The sequence below is a fragment of the Acanthochromis polyacanthus genome, chromosome 12 (genome assembly GCF_021347895.1).
Source record: "Acanthochromis polyacanthus isolate Apoly-LR-REF ecotype Palm Island chromosome 12, KAUST_Apoly_ChrSc, whole genome shotgun sequence".
Classification (NCBI taxonomy): Eukaryota; Metazoa; Chordata; class Actinopteri; family Pomacentridae; genus Acanthochromis; species Acanthochromis polyacanthus.
The window spans coordinates 7701732-7724230 of NC_067124.1; the positions used below are offsets into that span (position 1 = coordinate 7701732).

At 39.3% G+C, this 22499-nt stretch overlaps 2 protein-coding genes across 10 annotated transcripts; both read left to right on the forward strand.

Annotated features, from left to right (window-relative positions):
- The first annotated feature begins 234 nt into the window (after nt 1–234).
- On the forward strand, nt 235–5255 carry LOC127536542 (uncharacterized). 9 transcript variants are annotated; one of them, XR_007945572.1, is made up of 5 exons: nt 235–518; nt 1612–1683; nt 1787–2378; nt 3066–3125; nt 4766–5255. XR_007945572.1 is itself a non-coding variant. In XM_051957238.1 (3 exons), the coding sequence occupies exon 3, from the start codon at nt 1790–1792 to the stop codon at nt 4634–4636; it is 2847 nt and encodes a 948-aa protein (XP_051813198.1). In that variant the 5' UTR covers nt 235–518; nt 1612–1683; nt 1787–1789; the 3' UTR covers nt 4637–4731. The 9 variants fall into 9 exon arrangements, 6 of the variants coding, with proteins under 6 accessions (XP_051813198.1, XP_051813199.1, XP_051813201.1 ...); XR_007945571.1 differs by having other exon boundaries at nt 3066–3110; XR_007945570.1 differs by having other exon boundaries at nt 1787–1895; nt 2258–4457.
- Nucleotides 5256–5270: 15 nt separating this feature from the next.
- LOC127536545 (uncharacterized) lies at nt 5271–8350 on the forward strand. The gene is made up of 4 exons (XM_051957267.1): nt 5271–5810; nt 6589–6744; nt 6840–6932; nt 7384–8350. Exons 1-4 carry the CDS (start codon nt 5370–5372, stop codon nt 7687–7689), a joined length of 996 nt encoding a protein of 331 aa, XP_051813227.1. The 5' UTR covers nt 5271–5369; the 3' UTR covers nt 7690–8350.
- The last annotated feature ends 14149 nt before the right edge of the window (nt 8351–22499 follow it).

The window sequence follows — 22499 nt, forward strand, 5'->3', positions numbered from 1 at the left end:
ATTCAGATAAAAAGTCTGAGAATTGAGATAAAAACTCAGAATAAGGAGCAGGAGGACGATATATAACAACAAATAAAACTGGTTTCTGAGCTTTCAAATTTGGATGAGAGAGACTAAGATTTTCAAAAGAGCTGTAATCAGGTTTAGGCCTCTGGTTCAATTTTAAACTAGAATGGTAGATTGCAGCTACTCCTCCTCCTCGGCCTGTGATTCGAGGAATATGACAGTTAATACACTGAAAAAATGGCCTCATGGGGGTTGTTGATTTTTTATAAATGTAGCTTAAACGTTCCACATCACTTTTCTATGTTTGAGGACTAAACATGATTCGGACATTTGAATTCTACACATTTTTTGAGGATGTTCACTGTTAAGGAAAATGTCATGTCATTGCGACATACAACAGTCATGCTTTCTGTCAGAAACCACGCCCCCTGACTTCACTTCTGGAGCCAAGTTCTCGGCCATTTTGCGTTCATTCCGCGGTGCAGGTCCAGGCCCCATGCTGTTTTGAAAAGGTAAGTGTCTGTCAAATTTTATAAACGTTTATGGGAATTGCACATTTAATCCGACGTCTTGTTTCTACATTGGTATTTTGTCCTTTTGGTTGCTTCTGTGTGATTTTAATTGTATATTTTTTGTCAGTTTGGCTTCACTAGCCAACTGGAATTGCTAGCTGTGGCGTACAACGGGCTAATTGTTAGGAACCTACCCTCCGCTACTTTTATGTTGGGCAGTGAGTCAAAGTTGTGAAATATATTTTCCGTGTTTGTTTTCATTTCATATGCAAATGACGACCTTATCCGTCGCAAATTTTGTCCTTTTCCGCACATTTGAACGCTGTACTTCGCTCGTGTGTTTTTTTCTCCGCTATCTTTTGTCAGGTAATAGACGTAGCCAGCTTAAGCCCGCGACACACGACAACGTCCCGCACCGTTGTCATATGACCTGTTCAAATGGTTGGAAATGTAATTCACGGTGTTAGCCAGGGTCACAACACGGAGTGAATTACCGCGGAGACGCACTTTATCGAGTTGGTTGCGTTATGAGTGTCTGAGTTGTGCTGAACCAGAAGTTGTTAACAACAGTGTGATTGACATTAACAGAGTTAAATATTTTAGCTGGCCTTGGAATAATTGGAATGGATCCGTTCAGATTATAAACGTGTCCGTCGTCTTTGGAGTACAGGTTGTGATAGCGATAGTGAGAGAGGCAGATTGGAGTATAGGTCTCGCTTTTTATTATTTATTTACTTTTTAATGAATATTTATTTAATTAATCTATGTATTGAAACTCTGAATTTCTTGCAGGAAGTGGATAAAGAACATTTAACACAGCAGGTCTTTCTTTACCTTTTTAATCAACAAAGTAATTGGCTGTTTCACGTCTTGTAGTACTAGTTTTTATATACCATTGAATGTTAGTTAAGCCAGGCATTCAGGAAATATAAAACATAAACAAAAGACTTTAGATATTGTCAAATGAGATGCACAGACACATTAAGCAGGTATAATTCTAGTGTATATACAGACAGGAGTTTGCTGGATCTATATTTGATGAATTTAAAGTTTTATGCGCTGAAATCTAATGTGGTTTTCTGATGTCTTACAGGTTCCAATTATCAGCAGGACAGCTAAATTAAATACAATTCAAGATTCTCCATCCAAAGGCTCTGTAGTTGTGGTGAGTATGTCTGCTGTAATTATAAATTGTTAACTTCAGGTGATTACATTTGTTTTTTATTGTCTATGCTGATTTTTTTTCTCTCTTGTTTGTCGTTCACCAGTGTATGTGGCAGTGTAAACTGTGCTTAGTGGCAGTTGCAGGAAGATTGGCATTATTGAACCACTACAAATTGAAGCATCCACACCTTGGGCGTACCAGCCGTTATCCATGTACGTTTTTAGAGTGCCCTTGCACATTTAAAACATGGAATGCATTACATATTCATCACTCTCGGGATCATTCCACAAATTATAAAGCAGTAAAGGCACTATCTGTATTTAAGTGTCACATTTGCTCGTGTAAGAATTTGGGGAATGAAAGAGAGTACTTTGCTCACATAAATGCTCATTTAAAGAAGAATGAAAAAGTGACTTGCATGTTTGATGGTTGTGATTTTCATACAAGTGTTTATGGAACCTTTAGGTCACACAAAAGTCGTAGACACGCATCTCATTCTTTGACTGATTTTAAACCCGGTATTGTGACAACAAATGCACCTCTGCCTTTTGAACTTTTACCCACTGATGGCCAGGAAGATGAGTGTGTGGAGAGCGACACTGTAGAGTCAGCTAATCCCGAGGTCCTCTCAAGTGCAATTGAGAAGCAACTTGCAGCAGCCTTACTCAAGTTGGAGTATCTTGTTCATGTGCCAGGTACGGCTGTAGATGATTTTTTATATGAGCTTAATTATTTAAGTTCAGCATCTGTGCCACTTTCAAAAGCTATAGTTGCTGATATCTTAAAGCGACTTAACTTTCAGGTTGAGGACTCGGTAGTTGCTAATATCATTTCTGCAGTGTATACAACCAATCCAATATCAAAGGCTATTGAAAAGGGAGGGCCACTTTCCAGTTCATATCAGCGTAAAAAATACTACAGGGATTGCTTCAGTGTTGTGGAACCTGTGACTTTTATCCTTGATGGTAAAAAGCGCAGAACCTTTCAATATGTCCCAATTTTAAAGTCACTGCAGCAGGTCTTAAGTAGAAAAGGTATTCTTGACAAACTCATAGAAAATCATAAAGGAACAACAAGCCTTGAAAGAGACCCATCTTATGAATACAGGTCATTTAAAGACGGTAATCATTTTCAACAAAACAAGTTTTTGAATAATGATGAGTTAAGAATATCAGTATGTCTGTATGTTGATGATTTTGAAACTTGTAATCCCCTAGGCACCTCTAGAAAAAAGCACAAGCTTTGTGCTGTTTATTGGTTGCTCTCGAACCTACCTCCAGGCTGTCATTCCTCTTTATCCTCCATTTATCTTGCTGTGCTTTGTAAGAGTGATGATGTCAAAAACTACAGTTTTGATAATGTTTTGGAACCTCTCTTAACAGACCTAAAAACCTTGGAGGACCATGGTGTGTATGTTCCGCTGTTAGGTACGTCTTTAAAAGGTACAGTGCATAGTGTTGTTGCTGATAATTTAGGAGCACACAGTATTGCTGGCTTCATTGAGAGTTTTTCTGGAGATTACTTCTGTCGTTTTTGCACAGCGAGAAGTTGTGAAATCAGTTCTCATTGTGTTGCATCTGGTGTTTTTAATTTGAGGACAAAAGAAGAACATGCAGAACATGTGCAAATAGCTGTTGAGAACGTCACACATCACTTGGCTGTAAAACGAGAGTGTGCTCTCACCAAGAACCTGTCACACTTTAATGTTGTGACTGGATATCCCCCTGATATTGCTCATGACATATTTGAGGGAATTGTGCCATTTGAATTGGCGTACTGCCTGAATTTTTTGATAGCAAAGAAATTTTTTACATTAGATGAGCTAAACAAAGCTATATTGTCATTCCCATACAAATGGTCTGACAAGACCAACAAGCCTCATGCTGTCCCTAAGAGTTTGTCCAGTCGGAAGTCCATTGGAGGCAACGCCCATGAAAATTGGAGCTTGCTTAGGTTCCTCCCATTTTTAATTGGGTCTTGTGTTCCACAAAATGAGCCAGCATGGGTTGTGTTGCTGGATTTGAAAGACATTACTGAACTGGTTGTGGCCCCGGTGCATACTGATGAGTCCATCTCATACCTTGAAAGTAAGATAGTTGAACACAGACAGAGGTTCCAAGAGCTGTTTCCTACTGTGAGACTTCTGCCAAAGCACCACTTCCTTGAGCACTATCCTCGGTTGATTCGTTGTTTTGGCCCTTTATTGTCTGTCTGGACAATGCGCTTTGAAGCCAAACATAAATATTTTAAGCAGATAGTGAAACATACTAGTTGCTTCAAAAACTTACCTTTGACTTTGGCATCAAAGCATCAGTTTATGATTGCTTTCCACATCAGTTCACCATCTTATGGTAAACCTTGCCTTGATGTACCATGTGTGTCCACAGTTCCAGTTGATTTATTGAAAGATGAGGTGGCTCGGGCTATTCATTTAAAATATCCCAACACTGATGAAGTAAATCTTGCAAAAAATGCAACATATTGGGGTATTGCCTACAGCAAGGGCATGATAGTAGCACATGGATCGGCATGTGGATTACCAGAGTTTGCTGAAATTATCCAGATGTGCATCATCGATGGGAACTTGTTTGTTATAGTGAGAGTGCTGTGTGCTTGGTATATTGAACACTACAGAGCCTTTGAGCTAAGGTTGTCTCCTGCAAGAGAAGTCAAGCTATTAGCACTAAGTGAACTGACTGATGCCTATCCATTAGCTGCCTACATGGTTGGATCCAGCCGAATGGTAACTTTAAAAAGGCACATCCACATTAAAGGTTGGTTACTAAATGTCCTAGCTTTGTTTATTCATAACGCATTTTGCGTGTTTTGGCTGTACATCCTAAAAAGTTCTCAGTTTTTTCCCCCACTGCATTCTTTCATAATTTTTATTAATTTTTATGTGTTTACTTTTGATGATCTAATGCACAGTGACTTTCCATCTTTCACTCTATAAATTCTTGTGGCATGTTAGTCTGTCCTATTTCTCTCTTGGGCCTCTTAAAGTTGCTGAGTGGTTAGTTTTACTGTCTAAATGCATTTTTAACTACTCGAAAAAAGTAACTTTTATTCATCCTCTTGACAGATTGAAACCTGTGGTCATGGCGGCTCTTTTGAAAGTCATCCTTGGAGACAACAACAGTCAACGCTTGACTTTCCCAGATGGACTTCCAACATCTGTCAGTGAACTTGTTGATATTGTGCAGAGACAGTGTGCTATTCAGACAAACTTCAGGCTTCAGTTCATGGATCCCCTATTTAACAATGAGTTCATGAACCTCACTTCAATGGATGAAGTGACAGATCGTGGAACAATCAGAGTAATCTATATGACAGGCATCTTAACCCCGCAGCGCGTAGAGGTCCAGATTTCTTCAGGAAGTGCTTGTAACTATAGTTTTCTGGAAGAAAGCTCATCAGTGTCTAGTGGTGGTGTAGATACTGACATTCTGTCTTCACCGGAATCAGACGCATCCACCTCTTCAACCTCCAGGACATTTTGGCCTAGCACTTTCAGTGTTCCACAGTTTGGCTTTGATGCAGAGTTAAAACTTGAAAGAGGCAATGCAGCATTCAAAGAGAACGGCGTAGTGCTTATCCCAGATCTTAAACTCAAGTCAAACATTTTAGAGGGTCTGATTCAAGAAATTGTCAAATACAAAGTTTATGTCACAGACAGAGAGTTTGACATGGTTGGTGAGGCACTCCTCTCCAAACACCCTTGTCTAACAGAGAGGGGCTCAGTGACAGGATATGCTGGTTGGAAGGCAAGCTTAAAGAATAAACTTGCGATTTACCGTACCCATTTGAGAAAACTGGGATGTCCTGAGGTTTTGGTGAACTCTGTTAAGCACAAGCCTGAGGGTAAATCAAGTGCTGCCTCTGCCATCAAAAGACCAAGACGTTCTGAAGTGAACTACTGCCCCCCTTATCCCACTGGAGAATCAGATCAGAGTCTGGAGGGTCTGAGAGTGGAACTCCTATCAGATGTGAAGAAGCGGAACAACAGGGAGGCAGTGAGAAGGAAAATGGACCAGACCTTCGCACACAGGAGGTATGAAGTGGTTCGAGACAAACCAATGGTTGAAGATTTCAAGAACAGATGGCCAGCCCTCTTCGATGTAACTGAGGTACGTCACACCTTAATTTACACAGCCAGTCAGCAAAATTGTCCACTTTGGCCCATTGCTAGATGTAAAAAAAATGATTAGTCTTTGGTTTTGACTAGTATGCGCTAAACATAACACTTCAAAGAAAAGACTGATCCTAGAAATCAGTTTGATTTAAATGTATTTTTTCTTTAAAAAAAGAAACCTTTAAGCCAGCTGCAAAAATTATGTTCCTGACTTTTAAATACAATATGATGAAATTTAAAGATTTTGGTTAGATTTTTTTTTTAAACAAAATGGTTCTCATTCAGATTCATCCTATAGTTATGTGGGTAAGTCTGCTTCAAGTTTAGGTTGACACAGGATTAACTTCATCCACATTTGTTTTTATAATGGAGCAGCAAACATGCTGCATGACTCTTGTATTAAAGGCATGCCCCCTTTGATACCCTGTTAATGCTCTAACTTTGACTTTTCAAACATGCACGGCACCACATGCCAGTGAAAATAAGGTCAGTTTGCATTCAAAACTGTCTCATAACAATAAATGAAGTTAATTTGTAACATATTCACTTTTACTTGTGGGTGAACTGAGGAATTATTTTGTTGTTCAAAGCTCATGAATTTCTCTGCACACCTTTGTTCTGATTATTTGTTGAACACATAAAGTGTGCACAGATACAGCTGTGCACTATTAAGTTGGGCCACTGAAGGATACTTGCAAAACAATATTTCAATGGTAATATGACATGCTTTTCTTTAATATGTCTCTCTTTTACTGTTCTTATTTTTAAAACAGATAAATTTAGAGTTCAAACGCATCACCACCATACCGCTACAGTCAAGGTTTTTATCTCGGATAGACGTGCTGTCCGGCAAACTCCTCAGACTGTTTGAGCGAAGAGGTGGACAGATGGGGAGAGTGCTCAAAGATATTGTGGCACCCATGGCTCAGGTAAGAAACAAATACAGCCATTATGCATTATCAATTTTAATTCAGTGTGTGATACTTTTGAAACATAACTTGGTGATCTTGTTGCCTTTGGCCAGGATGACGATGTTGACCTCGGTCGAGGTTGTATCATCAAAGGACTGTGTGTGTACCTCAATGAGGAACCAGGAAACTTAGTCAAAGAATATGTGGTGAGTATTTAAGTGTTATAATGGTTTGTTTGTTTTATGAGGTCACAGGTTCCTAAATATATTTATGTAAATTGTAGTCACTTGAGAATGTGTTCATCCTCTCATGGATTTTTCACCTGGTTGTCCAACAGATTTTTTTTTATTCATTTGTGCTTTCCTCCTCATCAGCAGCACCTGTCAGCTCACCTTCACTTTCTTTAAATAGTCAATCAATTAAATACCAAACCAAAAAAGGCCACCTGCTGGTCTGATGGGCACAAAACAAACAAAAACCAAAACAAATTAATTGCTCATAGAATTACTAGTGTAGATTGATGAGGCAAAATTATATAGCTGATGTTAGCATAAGGCTATAACATGACAGGGTGAAAAATCCTACAAGGGATGTACACTTCTTGAGGATTGTCCAGGGCTATGTTGAACCTGATTTTTGACAATATGTGTTTCTAAGGGCGCAGACGAAACCAATGAAAGATCCATCGAGGAGACCACTGTTGGCATTTACGTCCTGAAAGCAGACTGCAACTCAAACCCAGATGACATCGGCATAGTGATTGAAGGACAGGTGGTCTTGCAGGAACTGGACAACTTTCCGTTAGCTGTTGCCATGTTGTTTGGCTTGATTTACACACTGAACCTCGACTACCCTCGTGACCTCAAATATACATTTGAGGTGCTCCAAAAAATCATCATGGAGCTGGAGGGCACCACTCTTTCCAAAAAAGCGCAAGTGCTCAAGAACAGACTCTGTGAATGAGTATTTTATCTGTCAATGCAGATTTTCTAAGTGTTTACAGAGAAAAGGTTAGGTGTTCCTCAGTTTTTGAAATTTTACAGTTACTATATATTTTTGATATGAAAATAGTATATTTTTTCATTCTTGCAGCTAAAGAGTCTTTTTTTTTTTTTTTACTACTGGAGCTTGTTCGTAATGTTTTGTGTAAAGCCGAAGGACACCATGCTCTGCAAGATGGCTCAAGAATTTAAGAACCGTACTGTTGATGATTTCAAAGTGTTCAGAAGAAACTTTATACACTGGTTTTCCTCAGTGTTGGATATGCTTTAAATATGTCGTGCTGTGATATGTGTTTGCACAGTACTGTATATTTTTGATGTTCAGTGCCTAAAAATGTGTCTGCACAGTACTCCATTTTTTGATGTGCAATTTTTAGTGCTTCAAGACTTGTTTGCACGGTATTGCATATTTGTGATTCACATTTTTATTGTTTATTTTTATGTAAAGACCTGTTTTCAAAGTATTGCAATTTTTGGATGTGCAGTTTTTTTGAAGGTTCATGAAAAATGTTCTAAACTACAGCTGCTTTGTAATGCTTTAGTGTTGAACATCAGCATGTCAAAGCATTTTTGACAGTTTTGAATTCTGTAATTCATCTTTGAATTAAAAGTGGCTCAAGATATTTTGTTTTATTCACTTTATCCTCTGAAAGGTGCTGTGTTTAGGTGGCACAAGAAAGATGTGGTTTTGATTGCAGTCTTTAAAAACTAGTATGTAATTGTGGGGGGAAAAGGTAACTTAAAGTAACATAACATAATTATTTTAGTTAATCATTTTGAAATTTAATCAAATCAAAATGATTAAATTTTTGTTGTTTTATATGATAGATCTCTGTTCAATTAACATAAGAAAAGTAAAAATATCTAACCAAAATATATTATGTTAAAAGAGCATGAGAAAGTCATGTGAGTGTACCATATGGAGATCATGAAACATGCACATAATTTTTTTATATTGCCAAAACATAACTATATTTAGTGCAACCACTTTCAATGATTTTATTATGTTAGTTCAACAGATTTTTTTTTTCAGTGTATGAGTAGGGGGAGTTGATTCGTTTAGGCTAACAAATTCTTCCTGCTGCAACCAGGTTTTAGTCAAACAGAACAAATCAATCTGGTGATCAGTTATCAACTCATTTACTAGCAGAGATTTAGACGAGAGAGATCTAATATTTAACAGATGATGACTGCATCTGTTTTTTATGTAAGAACAGAGTAGTTGCAGCAGATCATCCCCACCTGGTGGGAATCAGACTGAGATTGCTTGTAGACAGCACCTGTCACACCACACACCACACTCACACCCACCTCGAGAAAGAGAAGAAGAAAGGGGGAGAGGAGAGCCTGGCCCTATCTGGCATCAGAGGTAGAGAGCGCAACACTTTTACAGATGTCTTTTTAAAATCTTTATTTAACCAGATAAAACCTATTGAGATCAGGATTTCTTTCACAAGGGTGACCTGGTCAAGAGGTCAGCAACACGTCATAAAAACAGTTACAAGGAGGTGACAGTAGAAGTCAAAACATACATTTTTGAAGGTCAATAAGTGTTTTACAATAAAAAAGTGTGGGAGCTGTAACACAGACAACAAACAATAATTTAAGATTTAAAAGCACAAGCACTGTTCAATGATCTCACTCTCTCTATCCCTCAGGACAGAATGTATCCAAGTGGAATAAATTCAGATAGTTTCAGTTCAGTCCATAAAGTGTTCCATGTCAAGGGGCAGCAAAGCTGAAAGGTCTTTTTCCAAATTCTGTTACACTTAATAAAGGAAGATTCAAATACCATCTATACTGTATATCTATGGAAGGTCTTTCCCAAGCTATCACATCTCAAGGTGTCAACTTTAGCAGTGAGGACTGTGAGGAGTCTGAGGAAGAAAGTTTTATGGAACAGGGTCAAGATATTGATGATGAGTTTGATCTCAGTGATCAATGAAGAATCACTGATGAGGAGAAAAGTGTGAATGATGTTGAGGATGATGAGCAAAATGTATCACAAGAAAGAAAATGTACTGTGTACACAGGACAACTGTCAAAGCTGTTTCGTCTTTGCCATTGGAATGGTTGTGGGAAATGTTTGACCAAGAGTCTCAAAATGTGAGTTTGGACTGAGGATTAACACAGAATGTGTTGATGGCCACAACTGTATGTGGCATTCTCACAAGGTATAAAGCAAAAAACTTCACAAGGATGCAATAAGGATTGCAAAAAATACAATACAAACTAAGAAACACCTGCATATTATAATCACTCAGACTGTACAGTACTGTAAGTATTCTAGTCTTCCTCTGTCATGCATTTGGCCTAAGTTTTCATTACCAGCTTCTCTGACGTCTTTCAAAGTATCTTATGCTTTTCCTAAGTCAGCCTTGATATCTTCGAAGACACAAATATAATGATTTTAAAGATTTTCCTTTTTACCATTATTAGATAGGTACAGTTGAGAGTCAGACAGGAAAGTAGGGAGAAGACATGCAGTAAAAGGCTGTGAGTGGGAATCAAACCCAGGCCACTGTGTCTGGGACTAGCCCCTGATCATGGGTCACCCACTCACCCACAGGGCTTAAAGTGAGGAAAAAATCCTGAGCCTGAACTTCTAAGATCCAATTTATAGTGTCAATAAACGTATTTAAATATGTTTTAAAACTCACTAAAACACAATATATATGAGATTCTATTAATTCAGAGCAAATATGAGGTCATCTGGTGGAAATAATGCCCATTATGATCCCACTATTTTATTGTTGCTCAAATGTAAAACCTTACTTGGCCAAAACTTAAGACATTTTAGAAAGTGCCTCAAGTCAGATTTTTTTGTGTTGATGTTTCAATACCACATCACTATAATTGCAAAGATTTATTTTAGTGTAAAGGGGAAAAAATCATGAAAATCAAGTACATGTATTATTAATAACTTTTAATAATTTTTATCTCTTCAGTAGATTTAACAAGAACTCAAAACAACATCAACCACAACAAAACTGCTACAAAACTATGCAGCTTTCCTTCATAAGGCACAATTTTTACTTACAACATTATCTCAAGTGTCAGTCTCAAGAGAATATTAAGAGCTTGGAGAATACTGTTTGAAAAATTCATTTCTTTTTTCTTTTTTGCTTTGTTTGTGAATTTTCTGAACATTTTCTTTTTAACATGTTCAAAATGTTGTTTGTTGAAATAAACTGCAAAACACAGACAACAGAATTAACTTGTTTAATATTCTCTGGAACACTACAAGAGAATAAACTGTCATATGTCACTTGCTATACCAACTTTGTATTTAAGCAGGTAATAAAAGTACTAGTATTAACTCTTAAATGCAATTTTAGTTATTGCCTCACAATATAAGATTCCTCTGAATAAGTTGATCATGATGCTGACTCTCTCAAACTCTGGAACTAGCAAAGAAATCCGGGCCTTCCTGATCTGGTTTATCTGGGTCCTGGCGGCAATGGACTGCTCATGCTGAACTTCTACTCTGGCCTTTTCCTCTGGAGTCAGCCCATTTCTCACAAAGATCTGATTAAGAAGCCCTCTGTAGCATATAACCACACATACACATGTTAGTAACTGCTCATTTGATACACCTCAATAATCTGTGTGATTAGTTTAAATCATTTGATTTTCAATTTGAAATGACACACATTTTGTTTGTTTATGGTAAGGGGAAAAAATGTATTCACTGTATAATTTGTTCAGTTGGCTTTCAATTTAAATGTTTCTATTTTTTATCTATATTTTGGGAAGAAAAAAACGCTGAAAAGCAGGCTAAGAACATTCTTATTTAACTATCTATTCATTATTCATTTCACACAACCCATACGTTCGTTCTGTTCTTACTAATACTATTTGCTTAAGATTGGAGAGTTTTTGTTTGTGGCTAGACGTCATTCGGATGCATAAGGTCACAAAATCTGCTCATTATTACAAACATCCTATATGTCCTCAAATAAAAAAGGTTAATATCACCTAAGCTACATTCAGTTTGTGCATATTTAACTAAACAGATGTTCTGAGTAGAATAATGGGACAAATCCGTATGGCTTGATCTTTGATTTTTTTCCTTTCAAAATAAAAGCCGGCAAACTAAATAGCTGTTTCTTTTTTTTCCTTTTGCCGTTGTAAAACACTAGAAAATGTTTAAAGACTAAGAAATCAAACAAAATCAACAACTTCTGTTTTTGTTACTTTTTTTTAATTCAATACCTAAGCCCGTTTGTTTTTATTTTGTGGCGAAACCATGGGGACTGTGGGGCGTGCACGCGCATCGCCACTGACGCACTTACGCCAATGGGGCGAGTCAACACACCGCGGCTCAGGGATCGCGGCAGCGGCTGCTCTCTTTGTTAATCAGCAGAGACACATCCTCTCTCCTCTGTCACACAAAGTCTGAGCAAACTTTAGTATCTGCGTCTCTGGGCTAAACACAAGCTCCAACGCTATTGACCAGTGATCAGCTGCTCGATTCTTCACCGCACCACTCACAGATTGGAGCTCCGTGCGCTCTGGAGAGACCAGGCAGCCACAGGGCTGGGACATGTGTGGAAGGGGTATACAGTTCAAGCAGAAATAAAATAAATAATATGAAATATATATCGATATGTTTCCAGTAATTCCCTTAAATATAATTACAAAAAACACCAACAAATCTTGCAAATTTGGATTTTGTTTGTGGGATACTGTTATTTCTTATCAGCAGCACTGACGATGCCGAACCAAGAGGGCGCAGCATATCGTGCGCCCAGCAGTCGATGCGCACTGGCAGTTAGAAAACTGTAATTGGATAAAAGTTCTATCACAAAGTCGCATGCCTGGACAGAAGGTGTATATTTTTTAATGTAGTATTTGGAGTTTGATTGATTAAAGCGGAGCAACTGAATGCAAAATGACGCACATGCTTGGAGCCTTCAGGACGGAGATGGATGAAATTTTTTAAATGGTACACTTCCATGCGCCGGAAATCCGGCGCGGCGCCGGAAAACTTTAAGCCCTGCACCCAGTTGAGCTATCTGGGCACCCATTTGTTTGTTTGTTTGTTTTTTAGCAGGAGCTTCAATCCCTTTCCTTCCCTTTTTTTTTTTATATTGTCAGCAGTTAACATTGTCTGAAATGACAGGTTACAATGCAGAGGACTGAACGTGTGTTTTTAGTGTTTTCTGTGTGAGTAGTTTTGACAATGTGGTCTGGGTTTGTTCCAGTGCAGGTTAGCAAATCAAACTAATGGTATGCTGCATGTTCTGATGGTGGGAGGCTGCTGTGGGTCTGTGTGTGTTTTGGTCAACAAAGCTGCATTAAATTTGAAGTTCAGTGGCCTGTTTCACGAAGCAGGTTTCGTGAAAACTCTGAGTTTCTTAACCCTGAAATGAGGGAAACTCAGAGTTTTCCGTTTCACGAAGCGAGGTAACTTAACCCTGAGACAGAGGGGTAACTCTAGCCTGTTTCACAAAGAGGGGTAACTTAAACTCTCGGTCACTTACCGCAGTAACAGACTATGATTCTAACCTGGTCGCCAGCAGGTTTATCTCAGAAAACCTCGAGTTTCTCTCTGTCTCCGCCCTCTTTAAGCAACACACACTGTTTGATTTCCTCATTCATTCAGTGAGTAAGTGGGCGAGTTTTGGCGTAGAACAGCTTTTATTAACGATCCAGTGGATAAAGGAGCAGCATTACTGCACAGATAATTAAATATTCGTCGGTAGATTGTTATCAGACCGAGCATAAATGTTCTCGCATTTCCGGACAATTATCTGTTTGAGTGGTACCGTTTCATAATCGTTTCAAGTCCATAATCTACATAAACAACCTAATCCGTCCTTACATTTACATTACCAGCCGCAGTCATGCTCTCACATCCGGCAGATATTGTGTGTTGTGCTGCAGTTCTTTGCAAATGAAAGTTTTTATTTAATATTGGAGATGCAGAGCATTTCAGTAAGACAACTGTATGCAGGACGGTCAGGAAAGTGTTCCTGGCCCTGAAACGGCTTTAACTCATCGTTGTGGTTTTAACTGGACATAAACCTGTCAGAGCATCAAGGAGGAGTTCCACAGGATTGCAGGTGAATCATGTAAAGATCTGTTACATTCATTTTAAATCATATTCTGTTAATGACATTGTGCTGAAACCTCAGACTGGGATTAGTCATTTGAATTTCTTTTAGGATTTCCCAGTGTGATTGGCTGCATAGATGCACACACATCCCCATCATAGCTCCCTCACATCATGAATGGGAAGTCCATTCACAGCATAAATGTGCAGGTTGGCTACAAGTAGATTGACTACAGTTTCTAAATGTTAAAGACTGCATCATAGTTCAACATCTGTAATTCTCTGCACTGTCCAGATCATACAGTGCCTTGTGAAAGTATTCAGCCCCCTTGAACTTTTCAACCTTTCGCCACATTTCAGGCTTCAAACATAAAGATATAAAATTTTAATTTTTTGTCAAGAATCAACAACAAGTGGGACACAATCGTGAAGTGGAACGAAATTTATTGGATATTTTAAACTTTTTTAACAAATAAAAACATGAAAAGTGGGGAGTGCAATATTATTCGGCCCCCTTGCATTAATACTTTGTAGCGCCACCTTTTGCTGCAATTACAGCTGCAAGTCGCTTGGGGTATGTCTCTATCAGTTTTGCACATCCAGAGACTGAAATTCTTGTCCATTCTTCCTTGCAAAACAGCTCGAGCTCAGTGAGGTTGGATGGAGAGCGTTTGTGAACAGCAGTCTTCAGCTCTGCCCACAGATTCTCCATTGGATTCAGGTCTGGACTTTGACTTGGCCATTCTAACACCTGGATACGTTTATTTGTGAACCATTCCATTGTAGATTTGGCTTTATGTTTTGGATCATTGTCCTGTTGGAAGATAAATCTCCGTCCCAGTCTCAGGTCTTTAGCAGACTCCAACAGGTTTTCTTCCAGAATGCTCCTGTATTTGGCTCCATTCATCTTCCCATCAATTTTAACCATCTTCCCTGTCCCTGCTGAAGAAAAGCAGGCCCAAACCATGAGGCTGCCACCACCATGTTTGACAGTGGGGATGGTGTGTTCAGGGTGATGAGCTGTGTTGCTTTTACGCCAAACATATCGTTTTGCATTGTGGCCAAAAAGTTCGATTTTGGTTTCATCTGACCAGAGCACCTTCTTCCACATGTTTGGTGTGTCTCCCAGGTGGCTTGTGGCAAACTTCAAACGAGACTTTTTATGGATATCTTTGAGAAATGACTTTCTTCTTGCCACTCTTCCAAAAAGGCCAGATTTGTGCAGTGTATGACTGATTGTTGTCCTATGGACAGACTCTCCCACCTCAGCTGTAGATCTCTGAAGTTCATCCAGAGTGATCATGGGCCTCTTGGCTGCATCTCTGATCAGTCTTCTCCTTGTTGGAGGTGAAAGTTTAGAGGGACGGCCGGGTCTTGGTAGATTTGCAGTGGTCTGATACTCCTTCCATTTCAATATGATTGCTTGCACAGTGCTCCTTGAGATGTTTAAAGCTTGGGAAATCTTTTTGTATCCAAATCCGGCTTTAAACTTCTCCACAACAGTATCTGGGACCTGCCTGGTGTGTTCCTTGGTCTTCATGATGCTCTCTGCACTTTAAACAGAACCCTGAGACTATCACAGAGCAGGTGCATTTATACGGAGACTTGATTACACACAGGTGGATTCTATTTATCATCATCAGTCATTTAGGACAACATTGGATCATTCAGAGATCCTCACTGAACTTCTGGAGTGAGTTTGCTGCACTGAAAGTAAAGGGGCCGAATAATATTGCACGCCCCACTTTTCAGGTTTTTATTTGTTAAAAAAGTGTAAAATATCCAATAAATTTCATTCCACTTCACGATTGTGTCCCACTTGTTGTTGATTCTTGACAAAAAATTAAAATTTTATATCTTTATGTTTGAAGCCTGAAATGTGGCGAAAGGTTGAAAAGTTCAAGGGGGCCGAATACTTTCGCAAGGCACTGTATGTGATGCTGCATGCATCATTTCCAATGAGGAGGCCAAGTGGCCTAGGTCTGTACATGACTCCAGGATTTATGGAGAGTCCAACCTGAGCAACAGACTGCAGCGTGGTCAGTAGCCTAAAGATTTTCACAATAGAATTCACTTGTCTCCCTTTAATATACTCTAATGTATCCACTGTACATTACAGGAGAGTTTGATGACCTTCTGCTGAGTGACAGGGGTTACCATGCCAACCCAGGCTGATGACCTCATACCCTGACCCTGAACCAGGCCCCTAACTGAACTTCAACCGGGCTCACTGCAGGACCAGGGCCCGGGTGGAGATGACCGTAGGCCTGCTCAAGCCCGTTTCCAGTGCCTACATCACCTCAGGGTGACCCCTGAGAGGGCCTGTGATATTACTGTGGCATGTGCTGTTCTTCATAATATTACCACTATTTTTTTTTCAACATTATGTTTATTGTGTTTTTGGGCAATAACATAAACAATAAACAATAACAAATCACGGGAACTCACCAAAGCCCTCCCTCCCTCCCACCCTCAATAATACAAGGTCACCAGCACAAAATAAATAAATAAAAAAATATATATATATATATAAATATATATATATATATATATATATATATATAAACATACATACACATAAAATAACATTATACATATGAAATAAAATAAATAAATAAATGAATTCCAATCTCCGTAAGATAATTAAGTAATAAGAGTAAATGATCATAGATAAAGAGGAGGAATGGCGGGAAAATAAATAAATAAATTAACTTGCATTTAGAGCTAAAGTAGCAAATCAAGGGCCTTCTTGGTACCATAATGGTGGTGGCACCAGTCTAGTCGTGGGCAATTATACATTCAGGTCATCCATAAAGCGTAGAAAAGGAGTCCACATTTCATAAAATTCCTCAGTTTTACCTCTGACTATATAGGTCAGTTTCTCTAATGCCAGATTGCAAGACATCTCCTTAACCCACTGACTGCAATTAGGTCCCTCAGTGTCTTTCCACTTTAAAGCGATCACACGTTTGGCTTGCAACAGACAAAAATTAATAAGCTTACAATTCTTTAAGTTTACAGAGAAGCCTTCAGGGTAAACATGAAGTAAACACAGACTTGCTTCCATTGGAACAGCACTATTTGTCACTTTAGAAATCAGTTTAAGTACCTCTCTCCAGAACACCTGGAGCTTTTGACAGTCCCACATGCAATGGAACAGGGTACCAATTTCCTCTGTGCATTTAATACAGGTATCCGGGATGTCTGGATTAAAACGGTGTAATTTAACTGGCGTAATATATGTCCTAAGCAACCACTTATACTGTAACAGTTTCCCTCTAGTGTTTATGGTTTGGGTTTGGGCCAGAAGGCATGTCTTCTCCCATTCCTCCACTGAGATGTCCTGCTGCAGGTCATTTTTCCATGCAGATAGATAGGAAAGGGAGTTGTCCTTAGAACCTGCTAGTAATAAATCATAAAACATGGACAACTGGCCCCTGTCATGTAAGTGTTTTAATACCAGTTGTTCAATGGCAGACAGTGGGGGTTCCTGTGTGGTTTTAATTTGGGAGTAAACAAAACTCCTAATTTGCAAGTATTTGAAAAAATGCTTCCTTGGAAGTCCATACTTTGTGACTAATTGCTGAAATGACATTAGAGTACCTTCGCTGTACAGATCCTTTATTTTGCTCAGTCCTCTCTCCATCCACTGTTTGAATCCCAAATCACGTCGCCCCGGTTTAAAGTTATTATTTCCCCAAATAGGTGCGAAACATGAAAGTTTAGGAGTTTCATTCAAAAAGGTGTGGACCTCATGCCAGACTGATATAGTGTTATTGAGGAATGGGTTTTGTGTGCGCTTTCTAAGTATTTTCATTTGTGATGAATAAAGGTACGAGCGCAGTGGAAGTTCCAGATTACTATTTTCGATCTCTATCCAAGTCGGAACCTCTGTATCACAAAAATAATACATGGCAGTCCGAAGTTGGGCTGCCCAGTAATAGAGTTTAATGTTAGGCAATCTAAGCCCTCCACGATCGTATGGTAGGTAAAGGAGAGAGAGACGCAGCCTTGGGCGTTTATTGTTCCATATAAAACAGGTGAAGTTTTTTTTTTGTGTGGAAAAGAAGGAGGCTGGGAGGGGGAGAGGTACAGACTGGAACAGATATAAAAATTTAGGTAGGATTGACATCTTGATAATATTGATACGACCTATCACAGAGATAGGCATTGTGCTCCATTTCTCTAAAGAGTCTGCTACTTCTCTCACCAGGGGATCATAGTTGAGTCGGACAATGTTGTCAATGTCAGGGGTTATTTTAATTCCTAAGTATGTAAATCCTTCTGATGCAATTGCAAACTGTGTATGAACCAGTGGGCCCTCTCTCTCTTCCTTATTCAGCAGTAACAATGCGCTCTTATCACTGTTGGTTTTATAACCAGAGAACTTCCCAAAGGCTTCCAGAAGGTGACATAGCGCTTTTAGTGACGTTTCCAGATTCGTTAAAATCAAAACAATATCATCTGCGAAAAGAGACAAACGATGTTCCATCCTGCCTATAGTTATGCCTTTAATTTCCGCCGATTGACGAATTGCCATGGCCAGGGGCTCGATGGCAAACAAAAATAATAAAGGGGACATAGGACATCCCTGGCGCGTAGATCTGCTAAGACTAAAAGGTTTTGATATTTGGTTGTTAGTTATAACCTCTACGACTGGTTGGGTATATAATAATTGAATCCATTTAAGATATCTCTCCCCAAATCCAAATCTTTTTAGAGTAGCAAATAAATACCTCCATTCGATCCTGTCAAAAGCCTTTTCGGCGTCCAGTGACAGGATTGCATGGTCTCTGGCATTCTGTTTAACATATAAGACATTTAATAACCTACGTGTATTGTGAAATGCTTGTCTGCCCTGTACAAATCCATTTTGGTCGTTGGGGTTCAGAGTGGGTATGACTTTTTCAAGTCGCTTAGCCAGGGCCTTGCACTGTATCTTGGTGTCACATGACATTAACGATATGGGTCGATAAGATGCTCTCTCTAAGGGAGATTTATCTGGTTTTAACAGAAGAGAAATTGTGGCACACCTTAATGATGGAGGTAGTATTCCTTTGTCATAGGATTCATTAAACATCTCTAGGAGGTGTGGTAGCAGTTTTCCTGAGAATTTCTTATATATTTCTACAGGCAAGCCATCAGGCCCTGGTGCCTTCCCACTGCTCATACTGATCAAAGCCTCTAGTAATTCTTCAATACATAAACTCCTCTCAATATTAATTCTAGCTTCCTCAACTAAAGTTGGGAACTGAAGTTGGTCAAGAAACTCATTTTGTTTTTCTGAGCTGTCTGGGTATTCAGATTTGTACAGCTCTTCATAGTATTGTGTAAATGCAGTGTTTATTTCAACTGGATTAACCAGATTTTTTCCATCAGCTAATTTAATAGAATTAATGGTTCTGTGTGTTTGTATCTTTTTGATTCTCCATGCTAACAATTTCCCTGCCTTCTCTCCCTGGTCATAATATGACTGTTTTAACCATAACAAATTGGAAGCTATTTTTTCAGTAGTTAACTCGTTATATTGGGATTTCAATAAGAGAAGCTCCTGGTGTTTTTCTGGGATATCACTATTATAAAGTTCCTGTTCCAACTCCCTGACTTTTTTCTCAAGAGTGTCTAGTTGTGTATATTAAACTTTAGATTTATATTTAGTGTAACTTATGATTTGGCCCCTTAAGTACGCCTTGAATGCCTCCCATTTTATTGAAGCACTAGTTTGATTTGTATTCAGAGAGAAGTATTCATCTATTTTGCCATCAAGAAATGTTACAAAATCTGGGTGTTGCAGCCATTTAGATTGAAAGCGAAACCTAGGTGGTGAGGAGCTTATATTGGGTAGTTGCATTGTTAAAGAGATTGGAGCATGGTCCGACAGCAAAATACTATCATACCAGCATCTGTCAACTTTTGATAGTAAACTATTTGAGATTAAAAAATAATCTATTCTAGAGTATGATTTATATGTATTTGAGAAGCATGAATAGTCCTTTTTATTAGGGTGAAGGTGTCGCCAAATGTCAATTAAATTTAAATCAAGCATGAATTTTTTAATGGTCTTTCTCGTTTGCTGATGGGAAGTATCGATGCCAGTAGAACGATCATATGTCGGGTCCAGCACACAATTGAAATCGCCACCAATTACATACTGACCAGGGAGGGATGACAGGGAGAGAAAGAGGTTCTGATAAAAAGAGGCATCATCACCGTTAGGAGCATACACGCTTATTAAATTAATCGGGGTAGACACTATGGTACCAGTAAGTATGATGTATCTCCCTGATGGGTCTATGTATTCTTTTTTTAACTGGAAGGGAATTGATTTATGAATTAATATCATAACCCCTCTGGAGTGAGTATTGAAGAAAGCAGAATGAACTTGACCTGGCCATCTGTTTTTAACTCTGTTTATATCAGTCATTACCAAGTGGGTTTCCTGCAGAACAATTATATTGGATTTCATCTGCTTGATTCTACCCAAAACTTGCTTAAGCTTTACCAGTTTATTCAGTCCTCTTGTATTCCAGCTTGAGATTTTTAATTCTGAGCCATTAAACATATTATTAAACCACTTTTAGACTAGAGGTGCTAGTACTTTTTGTTTACTTGAAAAAGAAGGAAAAAATAATTAAAAAACATAAAAATACAACACTAACCAAACAAACACGGTGATCCACTCCCCTCCCCAAAACGACCCTTATACGCTTCCCCAAACGAAGCGCACTTAAACAGTACAAGAAATAATAAACTCCAGTTATGTAGAACGGTTGATCCACACTGCGAGGAGCAACGTTACCCATACGTGAACACTGTGTTGTGGCCTGCTAACATATTGAAAACAGACTTCAGGCTCGAGTTGCAGTAAACCAAAAGGGGGGAGAAAGTAATACTTACTGAGTAAATAAAATAAAGATTCCTTCCTGCACCAATGGCACACAGAGTGACAAGGATAGATGTCTCTTCGGGTCTAACTCTGTTAGATTTCCGTATTTAAAACTTAGAATGTCTCATTAAGTGTCCACTGTAAGAGATAAAAAAATAAAGGCGCTCATAATAAATGAGGATGAATAATTACCAGTCAGTCATAAAGTTGTCAGTCCACTGCTGCCGTAGTCCCCAGATATACCTCGTATCGGGTTCAAAATCGTGGGGGATCCTTACGGAGTAGCCCTCATCTTCTGGAGATAATCCTCTGCCTCTGTGACGGACTTGAAGATCAGACGCTGACTGTCGTGAGTGATCACCAGGTGAGCCGGATAGAGCAGCCCGTAGCGGACATTCATGCTCCGAAGCTGGGCCTTAACCCCGTCAAATTGCCGTTGTCGCTGGCGAGTTTCAGCTGATACATCCGGAAAGAAGCTTACCCATTGGTTTCCATACCGCACTTCCCTCTGCTGCCTCGCTGCTCTCAGTGTCTTCTCCCGGTCCTTATAGTTAAGAAATTTCATAACAATCGGTCTGGGCGCTGAAGACCGGCTCGTGTTAATTTTGCCCAGTCGATGCGCTCGTTCAATTACCGGAGCGGGGTTGAGAGCGTCACCCAGTACCTTAGGGAGCTAGTTTTCCAAAAAGCTACACATATCTGATCCTTCAACTGTCTCCGGGAGACCGACCAGCCTCAAGTTCGAGCGTCTTCCTCTGTCTTCTTGTTCTTGGATTTTACTATTTAGTACTTCCACTGTCCCCTCAAGCTGTTTAACTTTCTGTTGAAGCGCAGTCACGTCTTCCTCTGCCTGTGAAATTCTCCCCTCCGCTTCTCCAGTCCTCTTGGAGTGGGACACTAGATCTCCTTTAATGCCATTAATCGCTTCCAGCATGTCGGCAGACTGTTTGTCGAAGTCTTCCTTAAGTGCACGAATTGCGCCCAGTATATCGCTGTTTGAAGGTCCCTCAGCAGTAGCTTCATCGTGGTCTTTGTTAGCATCATTGCTAGCACTGGACGTGGCATTGCTAGCCATGCTGGTTTGTGCCAGTGCCTTGGGCAATTGTTGTCCACCTTTAGGATTTTTCAGTGGCATAACTTATGTTAGTGTTGCCCCCAATATATATATATATATATATATAAATGTAATACGAGCCGTCAGTCCTTCAGAAGTTTTGCAGAGAGGTAGCAGCGAGCCCAGTTGATGTGACTTGTCAGCGGCACTCCATAACCGGAAGTCCTAATATTACCACTATTAGAGGAGAGCAACACCCTGCTCTACAAACTGAAGACCCAGATGATGACCCCATCCACCTGCAGCTATCCAGGACAGCAGAGCAGTCAGAGACACCGTATGCAATAATCACTTTAGAGTTTAAGTCGCCATCATCACCACCACAGCAAATAAAGACATGATACACATTTCATTTGGTCTTCTTTATTTCCTGCAAATAAAAGAGATAGTTCAGTTCATGTTCCAATAGTTAACATAATTCATCTGTGACCATCACCACCTCTAACTTGTGCTCTAGTATTTCAATTTCCAGATCTGCCCTCCTAATCTGCTTTTTCGATTTTTCTCAGCAAATGCAGTTTGTAAATCCGTTTTACTGTTAAATGGGAATACATACAGGACATTAAATTATACAGTTGCACATGAATTCCATGGAATGAACCTCTGGTGTTAACTGAACATCCATCTCTCTGTGTCAGTCGGTGCAGTGGAAGTTGAGGAACCATCCTGCTGCTGTCCAGCCATGCTCTGTTAAAAAGATGAGAATGTGCAATA